Source organism: Saimiri boliviensis, chromosome 10, assembly GCF_048565385.1.
Source record: "Saimiri boliviensis isolate mSaiBol1 chromosome 10, mSaiBol1.pri, whole genome shotgun sequence".
Classification (NCBI taxonomy): domain Eukaryota; kingdom Metazoa; phylum Chordata; class Mammalia; order Primates; family Cebidae; genus Saimiri; species Saimiri boliviensis.
The window spans coordinates 109,959,465-109,972,306 of NC_133458.1; the positions used below are offsets into that span (position 1 = coordinate 109,959,465).

General features: G+C 52.5%; 1 protein-coding gene across 8 annotated transcripts in view; it reads left to right on the forward strand.

Annotated features, from left to right (window-relative positions):
• Positions 1–12,842, forward strand: part of TNS3 (tensin 3) — a 313,618-nt gene that overhangs the window by 39,519 nt on the left and 261,257 nt on the right. For 2 of the 8 annotated variants that reach the window (XM_074379713.1, XM_074379715.1), the window contains exon 1: positions 10,430–10,542. The exons of 4 other annotated variants lie outside the window; for them this stretch is intronic. In XM_074379713.1, the coding sequence (XP_074235814.1) occupies positions 10,465–10,542 (78 nt within the window). In that variant the 5' untranslated portion in view covers positions 10,430–10,464. Of the gene's footprint in view, positions 1–10,427; positions 10,543–12,842 lie in introns of those variants that run through there. 2 more of the 8 variants (XM_074379716.1, XM_074379719.1) reach the window with 2 other exon arrangements.

The window sequence follows — 12,842 nt, forward strand, 5'->3', positions numbered from 1 at the left end:
AATTAGAAGAGCAATACATTGAGCCTTTCAGGAAGCTATAAACAGATGTGTAGAAACTTCCCCAGGCTCCAAGCCTCACCGCCTCACCATGCTGGGCCCCTGGGGAGGGGCTTTCCCAGGCTCTTATGCAGTGGGTGTGCACCGGGCTAGGACGCAGGAAGACTGTGAGGAAGGAACTTTCCTCCAGCAGCAGCAGGTCCGGGGCGCTCAGTTCAGCTCCGGAACAGCTGTGCTGCTGTGCTGTGACTGCGTGCAGGGCCAGGACACACCTGATGTGAACGCCGTGTGAGACAGGTGGGTCTGGTGTGACACTTAAGGTCTGACCCTCAGCCCCTCGGCCGTGAAACGAGACCCACATCTTCGTTGATTCTGGGGTTTGGTGACCTGTGTATGCAGATGTGCCAGGAACACCCTGGGTATTGAGCTGGGTTTGAGACTAAATTATGAGTGGGTGGAAGAATGGTACAAACTAACGTGGGAGCCTCCTTGCTGTCTTGGCCACCTTGGATGTCCACTGCACCTTGTGCTGGTCTTCTGGTATGGCTGGGGCAGGGTCCCAGGTAGCCGGTGGTTTCAGCCCTGGTCTGGAGTGGGTTGGGGGGTCCTTGGAATGTGCGTGTCCAGCTGCCCCAGCCCAGGGCTTCCCTCAGCGCCTTCTGCTTCATTCTCCTGGCAGTGCCACTGGTGGGAGACCAAGGCTCGGGAGGCTGGGCCCCGGCCAGACACATGGCTGAGGGTGAGGACAGACAGGGCCTCTGCCGCTTCATTTCTGTTCTGTTTCCGCTCTCTTGAGTGTGGATGGTAATTTTGGTTTCTCTTTTTTTTTCTGGGTTGGAGCATTGTGGTGTTATCTCCTGGAGGCATGCCTTTAATGTACTGGAAGCTTCTTAGGGGTTAGATTTGGGCAAAGTAGGGATTACTTTAAGGCAAGAGCATCCCACTCAGTTGGGGACCTGGAAATCACCTCTGTGTGGAAGAGCAGGGATACCTTCTATTGAACTTGATTGATTGATTGAGATGGAGTCTCACTCTGTCGCCAGGCTGGAGTGCAGTGGTGCGATCTCGGCTCACTGCAACCTCTACCTCCTGTGTTCAAGCGATTCTCCTGCCTCAGTCTCCCGAGTAGCTGGGATTGCAGACATGCCCTAACCATGCCTGGCTAGTGTTTTGTATTTTTAGTAGAGACGGGGTTTCTCCATGTTGGTGGTCAGGCTGGTTTAGAACTCCTGACCTCAGGTGATCCACCCGCCTCAGCCTCCCAAAGTGCTGGGATTACAGGCGTGAGCCACTGCACCCAACCAGCCTGGAGCTTTTACGAGGGCACATTTTCCACCTATATGGGAAGATTGAGTGTCAAGGTTGACTCCATACCAGTGGGGAATGGCCCCCTTGACCTCGTCCTCTGTTGAGCTTCTCTAGAGCAGGCTCTGACTCTCCATCTCTGCCTGCCTCACGCCAATCAGGGCATAAAAATACTGACTTATAGCCACAATAATAACCAATTACTTTTGGTTTTTTAAGAAATTTAGTGGTGGCTGGGCGTGGTAGCTCACGCCTGTAATCTCAGCACTTTGGGAGGCCGAGGCAGGCGGATCACCTGAAGTCAGGGGTTCAAGACCAGCCTGGCCAACATGGTGAAACCCTGTCTTAAAAAAAAAAAAAAAATTCAGTAGTAAGTAGCTGACTTTTGTTAATATTAATAAAAACAGCTCAACTTCTTCAGAAACCATATACCAGTTTTACACTGTCTGGGAACAGTCTCCCCCTTGCCCTTAAAGTATTAAGGGCTGCAGGCACTCCTCATCACAGAGGCAAGATAAGGGATGGTCAGTGGGCAAGATACGAGAGCCCCCTCTGTGCACTGTCCAGCATAATCCTCATAAGCCTTTGAGGTCGGCTGCAATTTGATCATCCACGTTAACAGATGAAGAAACTATGGCCCAGAATAAATAATAAAGCTGCAGACAGTGAGTAGAGGAGTGGGGTCAGGGTCCACCGCAGCTCTTTCGCCCGCCTCAGTCCAGGCTTCCTGGGGGAGGCTCCAGCTTACAGGAGAGCAGGGCACCTGCCTCTGCCCCCAAATCCTGTAGCTCTGTGCTTAACCCAGCTGCAGATCAGAGCCCCTGGGGAGATCGTGCAGAAATATCACTGCCCAGGGTTCCCCTAGGACTGTGTAAGTGGTAGGCGTGGAGTTCTTGTGACGTTGGTTTTTTTTTTTTTTTTTTTTTTTTGAGACGGAGTTTCGCTCTTGTTACCCAGGCTGGAGTGCAATGGCGCGATCTCGGCTCACCGCAACCTCCGCCTCCTGGGTTCAGGCAATTCTCCTGCCTCAGCCTCCTGAGTAGCTGGGATTACAGGCACGTGCCACCATGCCCAGCTAATTTTTTGTATTTTTAGTAGAGACGGGGTTTCACCATGTTGACCGGGATGGTCTCGATCTCTTGACCTCGTGATCCACCCGCCTCGGCCTCCCAAAGTGCTGGGATTACAGGCTTGAGCCACCGCGCCCGGCCAGACGTTGGTATGTTTTTAACCAGCTCCTGCAGAGAATCTGAGGAGGAGTGTTGGCTGAGAACTGCCCACAGTTTCAGATGTGGTCCAGTGGTCATTTTCTGATCGAAGCCAGGGAATGCTGGGGCGTTTTCGGTCAGGAGGAAACCGGGGAGGTGTGAAAGGACAAGGGTCGATGAGAGACGTTTCCGAGAGGACGCTAGTAACTGAGATGGCCCTCTGTGGGTGACCCGCCTCCTGCTGCCCCAGCCTCCCCATGGGAATCCCCCAGGGGAGGGGAGACCAGGCCGGGCCACCTTGCCCTCAGTACCCTGTTTAAGGATCTGACACAGGTTTTGAAGCCGAACAGGTTGTAAAACTTCCTGGAGTCTTGGACGCCACATTAAACAGGGTAACAGAGATTTCTATGGGAGGGGAGTGTGGAAAGTCCACCCCTTTTGTGATCAGTGGCATGAAGTACCATCTAACTCTTCTTCCGTGTTCTAGAAAATGCCCTCTTATGCACCTCATTATTGCAAAAAGAGTTTAAAAGGCCAGATGCAGCACCCACCACTGTATCCTTTTCCTCTACCACCAGAGGAAGTGAACGTACCTCTCGGACACAGCACCCGCCACTGTGTCCTTTTACTCCATCCCTGGAGAAAGTAAACGTACCTCTCTCTGTTTTCAGCGTTCGAGGTGTTCAAAGCAGCAGAGTATATCCTGACGCTGTGGGTCTCCAGGCTTTCCGTACAAACTAACTCTGCAGGGTGCTTCTGCTTGGAGTCACCTTGATGGTGAAGAAATCCCTGGCAAGGAGTGGAAAAGTAAATTGTGATGTCCTCAACACAGGGCCCCTGTGAACTAGAGAGTTTCCTGTGTTCTCATTTTTGGTTAGAATAGGTGGGGCAGCTCATTTGACAGGAGGAAGCTGGCTTGTTGGAAGTGCAGGGATGCTCTGCTGACCCGTGCTTGGGTCCTGGGACACTCATTGGTAGCAGTAGGTCTGTGAGCTGGACCCGGGGACTTGGGCTTCGGGTTATTTAACTCCATGACCTCAGGCAGTTCTGGAAGCTCTCGTAGGTGGAGGCTGGAAGTCCGAGATCACGGCTCTGGTAGATTGTCTGGTGAGGGCTGGCTCTTGGTTTATCAAAGGAACCTTCTTTTTTTTTTTTTTTTTGCGATGGAGTCTGGCTCTGTTGCCAGGCTGGAGTGCAGTGGCATGATCTCAGCTCACTGCAACCTCTGTGTCCCAGGTTCAAGTGATTCTCCTGCCTCAGCTTCCCAAGTAGCTGGGACTACAAGCAAGCACCACCACACCCAGCTACTTTTTGTGTTTTTAGTGGAGACTGGGTTTTACCATATTGGTCAGGATGCTCTCGATCTCTTGACCTCGTGATCTACCTGCCTCGGCCTCCCAAAGTGTTGGGATTACAGGCGTGAGCCACTGCGCCCAGACTATCAAAACCACCTTCTATCTGTGTCCTCCCATGGCAGAATGGGAAAAGAGTCTGGTGGGGTTCCTTTTTTAAAGGCATTAACCCCATTCAGGCAGAGTCCCCCCTCATGACCTAAGTACCTCCCAAAGGCCTCCCCTCCTAATATCATGACTTTGGGGGTGAGGATTTCAACATATGGATTTTGGAGACACACAGACAGCCCATAGCAGAGGGGGTCCATGTTACCATGAGAAAGGTGTGCTCTTTGCTTGTGAGGGGTGGAGACAGGTGGACCCTTTGCGTGCCCGGGAACTTTGTAGCCAATGGAGACGTGTTAGTTAAACTAGTGGAATAAATGCACTCTCCTCTGCGGCCGTCGGACTCTCATTCATCACGTATCTACCGAGTGTCTGTGTGATTTTCACGAGAAACAGCATCGTGCAAAGCACAAAGCAGTAATGCTTTCGAGTCCTGCTTCCATCTGAGTGGATAACTCCAGCTTTGGACCATCCTGAGGGTCAGGCACTTCACAAATGGCATCTTTGATCATTACTATCACTCTGAGAGGTGGACTCCTTGTCCCCTAGGATGTCACTGGGTCCTTAAGAGCCTGGGCAAAAGCCCCCCACCCCCCACCGCAGGGACTAGAAGCCAGTTCCCCAGCTCTCCAGTTTTTCAGGTGCCCCATGCATATCCTGAGCCCCTGGGACCTCATCTATCTGAATGTCCTCTTCTGCCAAGACTGGCATGGCCCTAGGGCACACGTGGGAAGATGTTTGCTGGATCGGTGAGATGCATGTGTGCCTGGACCCTTCCTGAGTGTCCTAGAGGGTCAGGACATACTAAAATGTGGCGAATGCCCTGGGAGGCATACTGTGCCAAGCTGGCTGCACCGGGAAAGAGACAGAGGGAGGTCTTGAGAGGGAGGATTTTCCCAAAGTCTGTACTTGGGCAGGGCCCAGATACAAGACCGGTCCCTAGAGATAGTGCCTGGGCCTCCTGCTGCCCAGTGACTAGCGTCCCTGCCTTTAGACAAGGAGAGAAGGCCAGGCTCAATTTCTGCAGATTAGAGCTGGCAGTAACTGGCTGATGTCGGAAATTCCTTAAACTGAAGGCAGTCTTTTTCAATTTCAGAGGCAAAGTGCTTTTAAATGTGCTTTAGATGGCACATAGGAACTCTCTCACACTCAAGTATCCTCAAGCCATGGAGCAGTGGGACTGGCTGTGTCAGATTTCGTGTTGATGGGCATGTAGCGGGTAGAGGTGAGCTGGGAGTCATCTGCCCAGAGTGTCTGGTGGCCCCAACTGCAGAGCGCTGGGGCTAGGAATCAGGGCTGGGGCTTGTGAGCACACGTCAGAGGGACTAAGGATTTGGACTCTCCACCCCCCACTTGGGTTGTCTGGCCAAGGTGTGCTGAGGATTCGGTTTAGATGATGCCTTTCTGCAGAAACACACAGTAGTAATGCATGTTCTCATATTGGCAACAACCACGGCTTGTCCCATCCAAGGTCATGCTCACCTCGACCCCTTGATTAGGTGGAGACTAAAGCCTTCTCTGTTGTTGACTTCTTTTCCCTTTTATAACAAATAAAGGGAAATATTTAGAGACTATATATTCTCACAAAAAAAGAAAAGAAAAATAAAAAAGAAAACAAAACAAACGAACAAAAAAAGACTATGTATTTTCTCCAAAGAGCAACCAGTCACAGCCTGTTGTCTTGTGTCTCCGCTGCATGTAACTCCTGAGTTTCCCATAACATGACGTATGGAAGCCGAGACCTTTATCTTGCCTAGCAACCTGCTCCCAGGCCTCCTGTCGCCTCTCTGAGACCGTCTCCTGCTATTCGTGTGTGTGTGTGTGTGTGTGTGTGTGTGTGTGTGTGTGTGTGGTCATTTGCTTCTATCAGCAGGGACTCAAAAGACTCTTGGAATCATATTTTATTCAATGGCTCGTAATCCAATATTATCACTATTTTGATATCCAAGCTAATAGGAGCTTTTTCAGGCTGGCCCCTGTGTCCTTTAGTTACACACCCATTGTTCTGTGAGTGCTCTCTTTCTGGCAAAAAAAAAAAAAAAAAAAAAAAAAGATATTTCAGCCTCATTGGGGGTGACTGTTGTTATTGGAGCCTCCTCATCCTCCAAGGACAGAGCTGGGAGTATGTGTGTGTGTGTATGTGCGCACTGGTGCGTATACACACATCACATCTATTTTCATTTCTAGATACATCTACATCTCTAGATTGGAACCCGTGAGTCACACCAATATCTGATTCCTGTCTCCCAACGTAGTGGTTATTATAACGCCCTCCTTTCTAGACTAGCAAGCTCTTCCCCAATGGAAAGAAAGGTGGCTCCCGTTTTTCCTCCCACAGATCCTTATGATCAGTCCTCCTGTGTATCACCATTCTGCTGTCACCCCTCTGCTGCCACGACCCTCCTCTGCCCAGTGCATTTAGGTGTTTCTAGGTCAGTTGCCTGAGGCTGAGGGTCTCTTACCTAGAGTTTCCATGTCTTGCTTTCTCCCAAGTGTCCTCCCAGGGCTGCCAGGGGGCCTCCAAGGTGAACATACACCTGTGATGCTTTTTCCTTTTTGCCAGTTCGGGCCCCCTGTGACCTCGGGGTCCAGCCCAGCTTGGTACTGGGGCCTCCTTCCTTGTCACTGCTTAGTGCAATCCTGCTCACCACCCAGTCCTTGCTTCTCGAGCCCCGTCTACCCTCAGTGTCCCACATGGCTGTGCATTAGCCACCCAACCTTTGGCCAGTTCACCAAAATCACGGCGCCTCGCTGCCCTTGCCTCTCCTCGCCTCTTTTCCTGTCTGGAAAGCGCCTGCTTCAGCTTCAAGTCACAGCCCACTCGTAGAGCTCTTCCCGTGATCTGCGGACTCCGTGACCCCTCCTAACGCTGTGTGTAGCTCGTCCCTCTGGGAGGGGTGCGGGCGGAGCCAGCTTTCGCTGTATTTCCTCTGACACTGAGCACACGCACTGCTCAGTGAACATATCTGTGGGTGAATGCATGATCGTGTGCGGGAATGGACGTGTAGGAGCAGCCTCCAGTTTCCAATGACAAACAGGAGCACAAGTCGCCCCTCAGCCCTCCCCCAGGGAACTTTGTACTTGGTGTTAAAGTCTGACTCATGGAGGGGCTCAAGTCCCCAGTTCCAGCCCAGGTTGAGATGTAGCCTCTCTTCCTGATGCCCGGCTTGCTGATATCTGCCTTAGCTGTCTGGACTCCCTCTTCCCTGGAAAGAACCTCACTTTGTTCCTGGGAACCAGGTGCAATCAGAAGCTAGGGTGAGACAACCTGGCCAGGAAAAAGCACAGAGGATTGTGGCAAAGCACGAAGAAAATCAGAAGCCAGGCAGCAGCGCGGAGCTTACTGTGGCCTTAAGATGGAATGAGGCCAGTCTGCCACTCAAGTTTTGGAGCGAGGGGGTCTGTGCCTGGAGGAGGTGGCCCTACATCTGCCTTGGCTTCTGGGTCCCTTCGTACCCCCAGACCCTCAGCTTCAGCTCCCTTCAGCAAGGACTTGGAAGGGTGTGGTGTGGTCTGAGACAAGGGGTGATGCGGTGGGAATACAGCAAAGCAGAGTGTTTTCATTCCTGCACCAGCGTGTATTGCTCCTGCTTGGTGCTGTGTGTGGAAAATCCCAGACAAGGTTAGGACTTTCTATTGGAGGCACAAGACATATGACCACACTAGAAGGTCAGGGCCCCAATCATCCTTGGGTGGCTCAGCCACGGGGGATGATTAACCAGTCTGGGAGGTCAGATGGGATGTGGATCTTCAACTGAGCCCAGGACAGCAGTTTTCAGCCAGAAAGGAGAATGGGAAACTGCCTTGGGACAAGCCCCAAGTGAGCCCAAGGGCGCAGAGCAGAAGGACCCTGGCGAGTAAGAGCCTAGATTGCAATTCCTGGCAGGAGGGGGTCAGAGTAGGGGGCAGGGAGAGGCAGCCTGTTGGTGTATGAGGATTCGCCTTAGGATTGAGCACTGTTTCTTGCCAGTGAAAAATCAGTCCTCACCGTGGAGATTTCTCACATGCATGCTGTTTGTTACTAGTAATGAAGTGTGGCCGTTTTCTGAATGGCTACCCTTTTAAATAAGGAAGAGCAGATTCAGGGTATCCTTGTAATAAAGAGCCACCTTCAACCATTTGCCTTCCACTCTGGCTTGCATGGGCTGTGGGGTGGCCTGTGCTCTTGGCCGTTGTTCCTGGGTGGACCCCAGAGAGTGTAAATTCTGGTACTCACGTTGGAGGAGTTTTACCCGGCTGGGGGCTATCTGTTCATTGCGGAATTCAGATTTCTTCAGCTGGTTCCTGTGGGCACTGTGGTAAGGGTGGTGGTAGATCCAGCTGACCTCTGGGCGTGTTTGCCCTGGGTAAGCCACGACAGCAGCGTGTCCTGTTCTTAGGTGTTTGTAGACACTGCTGTGTACCTGGTCTTGTGTCAGATGTGAAGGAATCTGGAATGAATAGGATACAGATGTGTTCTCGGGGAAAGATGTTTGAAAAAACTAAAGTTAGAATAAGCTATAGAAAAAATAATGATGAATGATTACAGAAAAGTGAATGAAGGAATGAATATGGAAAAAGGTGAGGAATGGTGTCATTTGAAGGACAGGGGGAGATGAGAATGCCTGCTTGTCTGCCAGGTGATGATTTAGTGAGGAACTGGAACCCAGAATGGTGTGTTCCAGGCGAGGAGGTTTTTTCCTTTGTAGTTGCGGAAACGGAAAGATGGTTATTTAGTGCCAGAACTTGAGAGGTTAACATTGGCCAGTTGAATTGATGGCTGGAATTTGCACATATGTCAGCCATAAAGGCCATGGCTTAGCCCACCCAGACTGCTCCCCACATCCAAGGCATCTGGAGTTGCAAGTGGAGTTGTAGATCTGAAGTTAAGGAGTATTGGAGCCACAAAGGCTGAGCTCTGGGACAGGGCTCATAGGCTGGCCCTGGAGTGAAGGCCAGTGGAAGGGACAGAGTTAGCTGGCCCGAGGCTAGAAGACTCCTATCCTGCTCCGAGGCAGGGGTCTCTTCCAGTGCCCCCACAGACTGCAGGCAGTGCCTTCGTCTTGGACATGCTCTTTCATTTTTAGATGTCTGCTGTCCCGTGAAGGTTGGTGAAGTCCAACAGGCATTGAAAGTAGGGTTCTGCCTGTGGATCTTGCCACTGTCTCCTCCCGGCATTTCTCTCTTTCTCCCGTCCCTTCCTCCCTTCCTTCCTTCCTCTTGCTCTGTCGCCCAGGCTGGAGTGCCGTGGCCTGATCTCTTGAACCCGCCTCCTGGGTTCAAGCCATTCTCCTGCCTTAGCAGGGGCACCACACCCGGCTAATTTTTTGTATTTTTAGTAGAGACGGAGTTTCACCGTGTTAGCCAGGATGGTCTCGATCTCCTGACCTTGTGATCCGCCTGTCTCGGCTTCCCAAAGTGCTGGGACTACAGGCGTGAGCCACCGCGCCCGGCCATTCCTCCTGGCGTGTCTAAGTGACCCTTTCTTCAGGATCCTGGCTTGTCGGTCTTCTATCACTCTGTCAGCTTCACCTCCTGAACTTCGGGTTTCTAATTTCCTTTAAAATCTTAGACCCAGAAAGGAAGCCGGGGCTTGGGATGTGCTGTGAATTGTCCTGATTTGCCAGGAGCAGGATGGCACAGGGCGGGGGAAGGGGGTGGAAGGGGGATGGCCGGGGAGATGGGGAGGGGGCGGGGAGGGTCAGCCCAACCCCCAGGTGTGCAGGGTCCCCGTGGTTATGTGCTTTGAGCTTTACTTGAAATCCTCACCTGGTTAGGCGCGTCCTTCTCTGCAAGGCCGGGCTCCCTGTTTTTCTTAGCCGAAGAGGCAAAGTGTAAAAAAAGCCTTTCTGCCTGGCGTTTCCCCGCTTTCCACTCCAAATGCCCCGTTTGCTAGTGTACATTACCAGTGTAGTGTAGATTACTGCCCATTACAGATGCAGAGTTGACTGGATAATAGTAAAGATGTAGACATTCCGAAAGCCGAAGAGCCTGCCGGGTTTCGATTCTTTTAAGCCCCTCGCCAGCGCTCTCAGAGAGGTTTGAAATCCTAGTAAAGTGAACCCCGCGCTGGCGCGGCGCGTCGGTAATTTCAGTCAGATGGCGGCTGCAAGGCCCTGCTCCTCCCGCCTGGAAGGCGTTTCTTCGCCCACTTTCCCGGTGTTTGGCGGCGCAGCCTGTGCCTCGGCGCTCGGAGCCGTGGTCGGGGCGGGCGAGGGAGGGAGGGCTAATTCGTGTCAGATGGAGGGACGCCGCGCGGGACCCTGCGCTCGCGCCTGGCTTTTGTTCCCGGCGTCTGACTTCTGACGGGCAGGAGTGGCCGTGGAGGCGGGGGCGCGCGGCTGGGACCTGGGCCGGGGTCACGGAGAGCGCTTCGGTCCTCCCGGGTTGGCCATTTCCTGGGACTTGTGTGCGCAGGGGACTCCAGAGGCATCCTCTGCCCTAACCGCCGCTGGGGAGGGCTCGGCGGCCGTCCTCTCCTGGACGGGCCGGGCTCCCAGCGAACGGCAGGGGCGGCCATGCGGCTACGTACCCTGACCCCTGGGCCACCTGGAGGGTTCGCGCGCGGGACCCGGGCGCGCCGGCGCGGGCGCCAGGTAAGTGCGGCTCGGAGCTGGGGTGCGGGGCCAGGGACGCGAGGCACGGGAGCCTTCGGGGCTGCACGCACGTCGGCTGCGCCAGGTGTGCGCTTGTGGCCGTGGACGCTGTGTCCGTGTGTACCCGCCTGTGCCCGTGTGTCTGCGTGTGCCCTTGTCCATGCGCGCATGTCGGTGTGTGTTTGTGCATCCTCGTCTGCACGTCCACGCGTGTGTGCTTGTGAGCGCGCGTCCGTGTGTGCACGCGTGTGTACGCTGGCCCGTGACAGAGTCCTGATGGGTGCGTGTGTACCCTTGTGTGCGCGCGCGCAGGACGGGGAGCTGGAGGGCCAGCGGAGCTTTGCCTAGTGGGGGCGGCTTGCTAACCGCGGAAGAGAGTTGGGGCTTAGCTCTTTCTAACCCAACTGCCTCTTGAAAAGGCTTCTTGGGTTCCTTTCCCTGCAGTGGAAGTGGGGCACTGGCCATTGCGCACACCTGCTGTCCCGCGCGTGTTTCTTGCAAAGGTAAAGGGCATTTTAGCTCTGCAAAGATGCGGAGGATGCTCTGGGATTTAGAAATCCTTACAGTTTCCTTAGGGACCGTATGGCTTCCTGTGGCGCCCTGTGGTCCACAGGATGGTCCTTCACGGTGTTTGAATTAAATGGAGCGCTGCTGGTTGGCTCCCCGCTAGGTTCAGCCGCCCTTTCCCCAAGTTTAACAATCAGGCATTTATTGCATTTGTTTTTCTGAAAGGTTTTGTAAGGTTCTGTGGAGTAAAAAACTGTCAAAATGTCAGCTAGTTTACTTGAGGTGTGCTGCATTGCCTTTTAAAGTCTAGCGGTCAGACGCTGCTGCCTGGAAGTGTGGGAACAATGCGTGCTGCATGTGGAGGGTGTCCCTCTTGCCCCAGATACTGGCCCCCTGTGGGCTGGGAAATGTCTCTGAGGCCCGGAAGTGTTTCTGGCTGTTTAATATCAGAGTGAAGTTGGGCTGGGAATGTGGTTTTGATCAGTGTCTGCCTCTCCAGAATGGGTCTGAAGATTTCCAGATGCCTGAATGCCCACCTCTTACTATGGTGGATCTGAGTATTTCCTGAAAGGAAAACGTAGCTGAGAGGGATTGTGCTGCTGCGGCTTTGCACTTCTGCGTGGGGAACCATTTCGCCAGGGCGACCTTTAGCCGGGAGAACCTATCCGAGATGTCCCTGCGGTTTTGCATTTCGGCACAGTGGAGCATTCATGTGGAGCACCTCCCTGTTCAATTTTGCAGAGATTTTTCTTTCTCAGAAGAGACCTCACAATCAAGACCAGCACTAATTACTGTGTCCCCCTCAGGGAGTCCTTGTGGAACCAGCAGCCTGCTCTCTCTACCCTTCCAACATTTTGCTCCTAACAATTAAGTGCAATTTAGATTCCTGAACTGAGCCTGCTAAATACTTCAGCATTGCTGCCTCTTCTCCCCCTTTGGGAGAAATGAAAGCACGGTATCAGGTGAAAACAAGGGCAGTCTAATCCCGTCTGGTCTCATTTCACAATAGAGATGTTATGTACAGATGAAGCGTGAGCAGATGTTATTACACTATCTTAAATGAACTCCTCAGGGATCCAGCAATTCAAGTGGCTGAACCCTCGCAACAGTGCTTCTGCTGTTTCCCTCTAAGTTTTCTAGCTGTGGACCAGTGGGCAAGAAAGCTGCAGGAAAACAGTGCCTCTTTCTCCTTGGTTGGAATAAAGGTGTTTGTAAGGAATACAAGGTCACAGTATCTTTCCTTGGCCCACAGACTGTGGCTAATTCATTTGGTCAACAAATATTAATTGAGGGTCCATGGTCTACTGTCTGCCAGGCACTAGGCAGGGCCCTAAGAGGACAAAGGGGAAAGAGCCTGGTGTCCTGCAACTAGGAAATTGTAATCTAGCACAGGAGAGAAGGCATCTAAACAAATAACTGCAATAAAAGTGAAAAGTATGTGCCAGCTGCTGCACTGCAATAGAGAAATGTGTTTGTTAGGTGTTTGAATGGTATTCTTATCTGAGTGTGAATCTGGGGCTTGAGACTTATGGGGCCTGAGTCTCAAAGGCCTCATCCTTTGGCTGTGTGGTCTTGCATCTCGGTTTTGCATCTCACCATCGCGGTTTGTAGACTAGTGGTGATTACCGTAATGACACAGAAGCACTTGGCTAATGTTACCAACTGCGTAATTAGCAGCATCATTATCCTTCTTTTGCAGGGCATTGAACACACAGCCTCTGTTATCAAAAGGAATGCAATCTCTTTGAAAAAAACAGGTATCAACATAGGAACAACTACATAATAACAGTGCC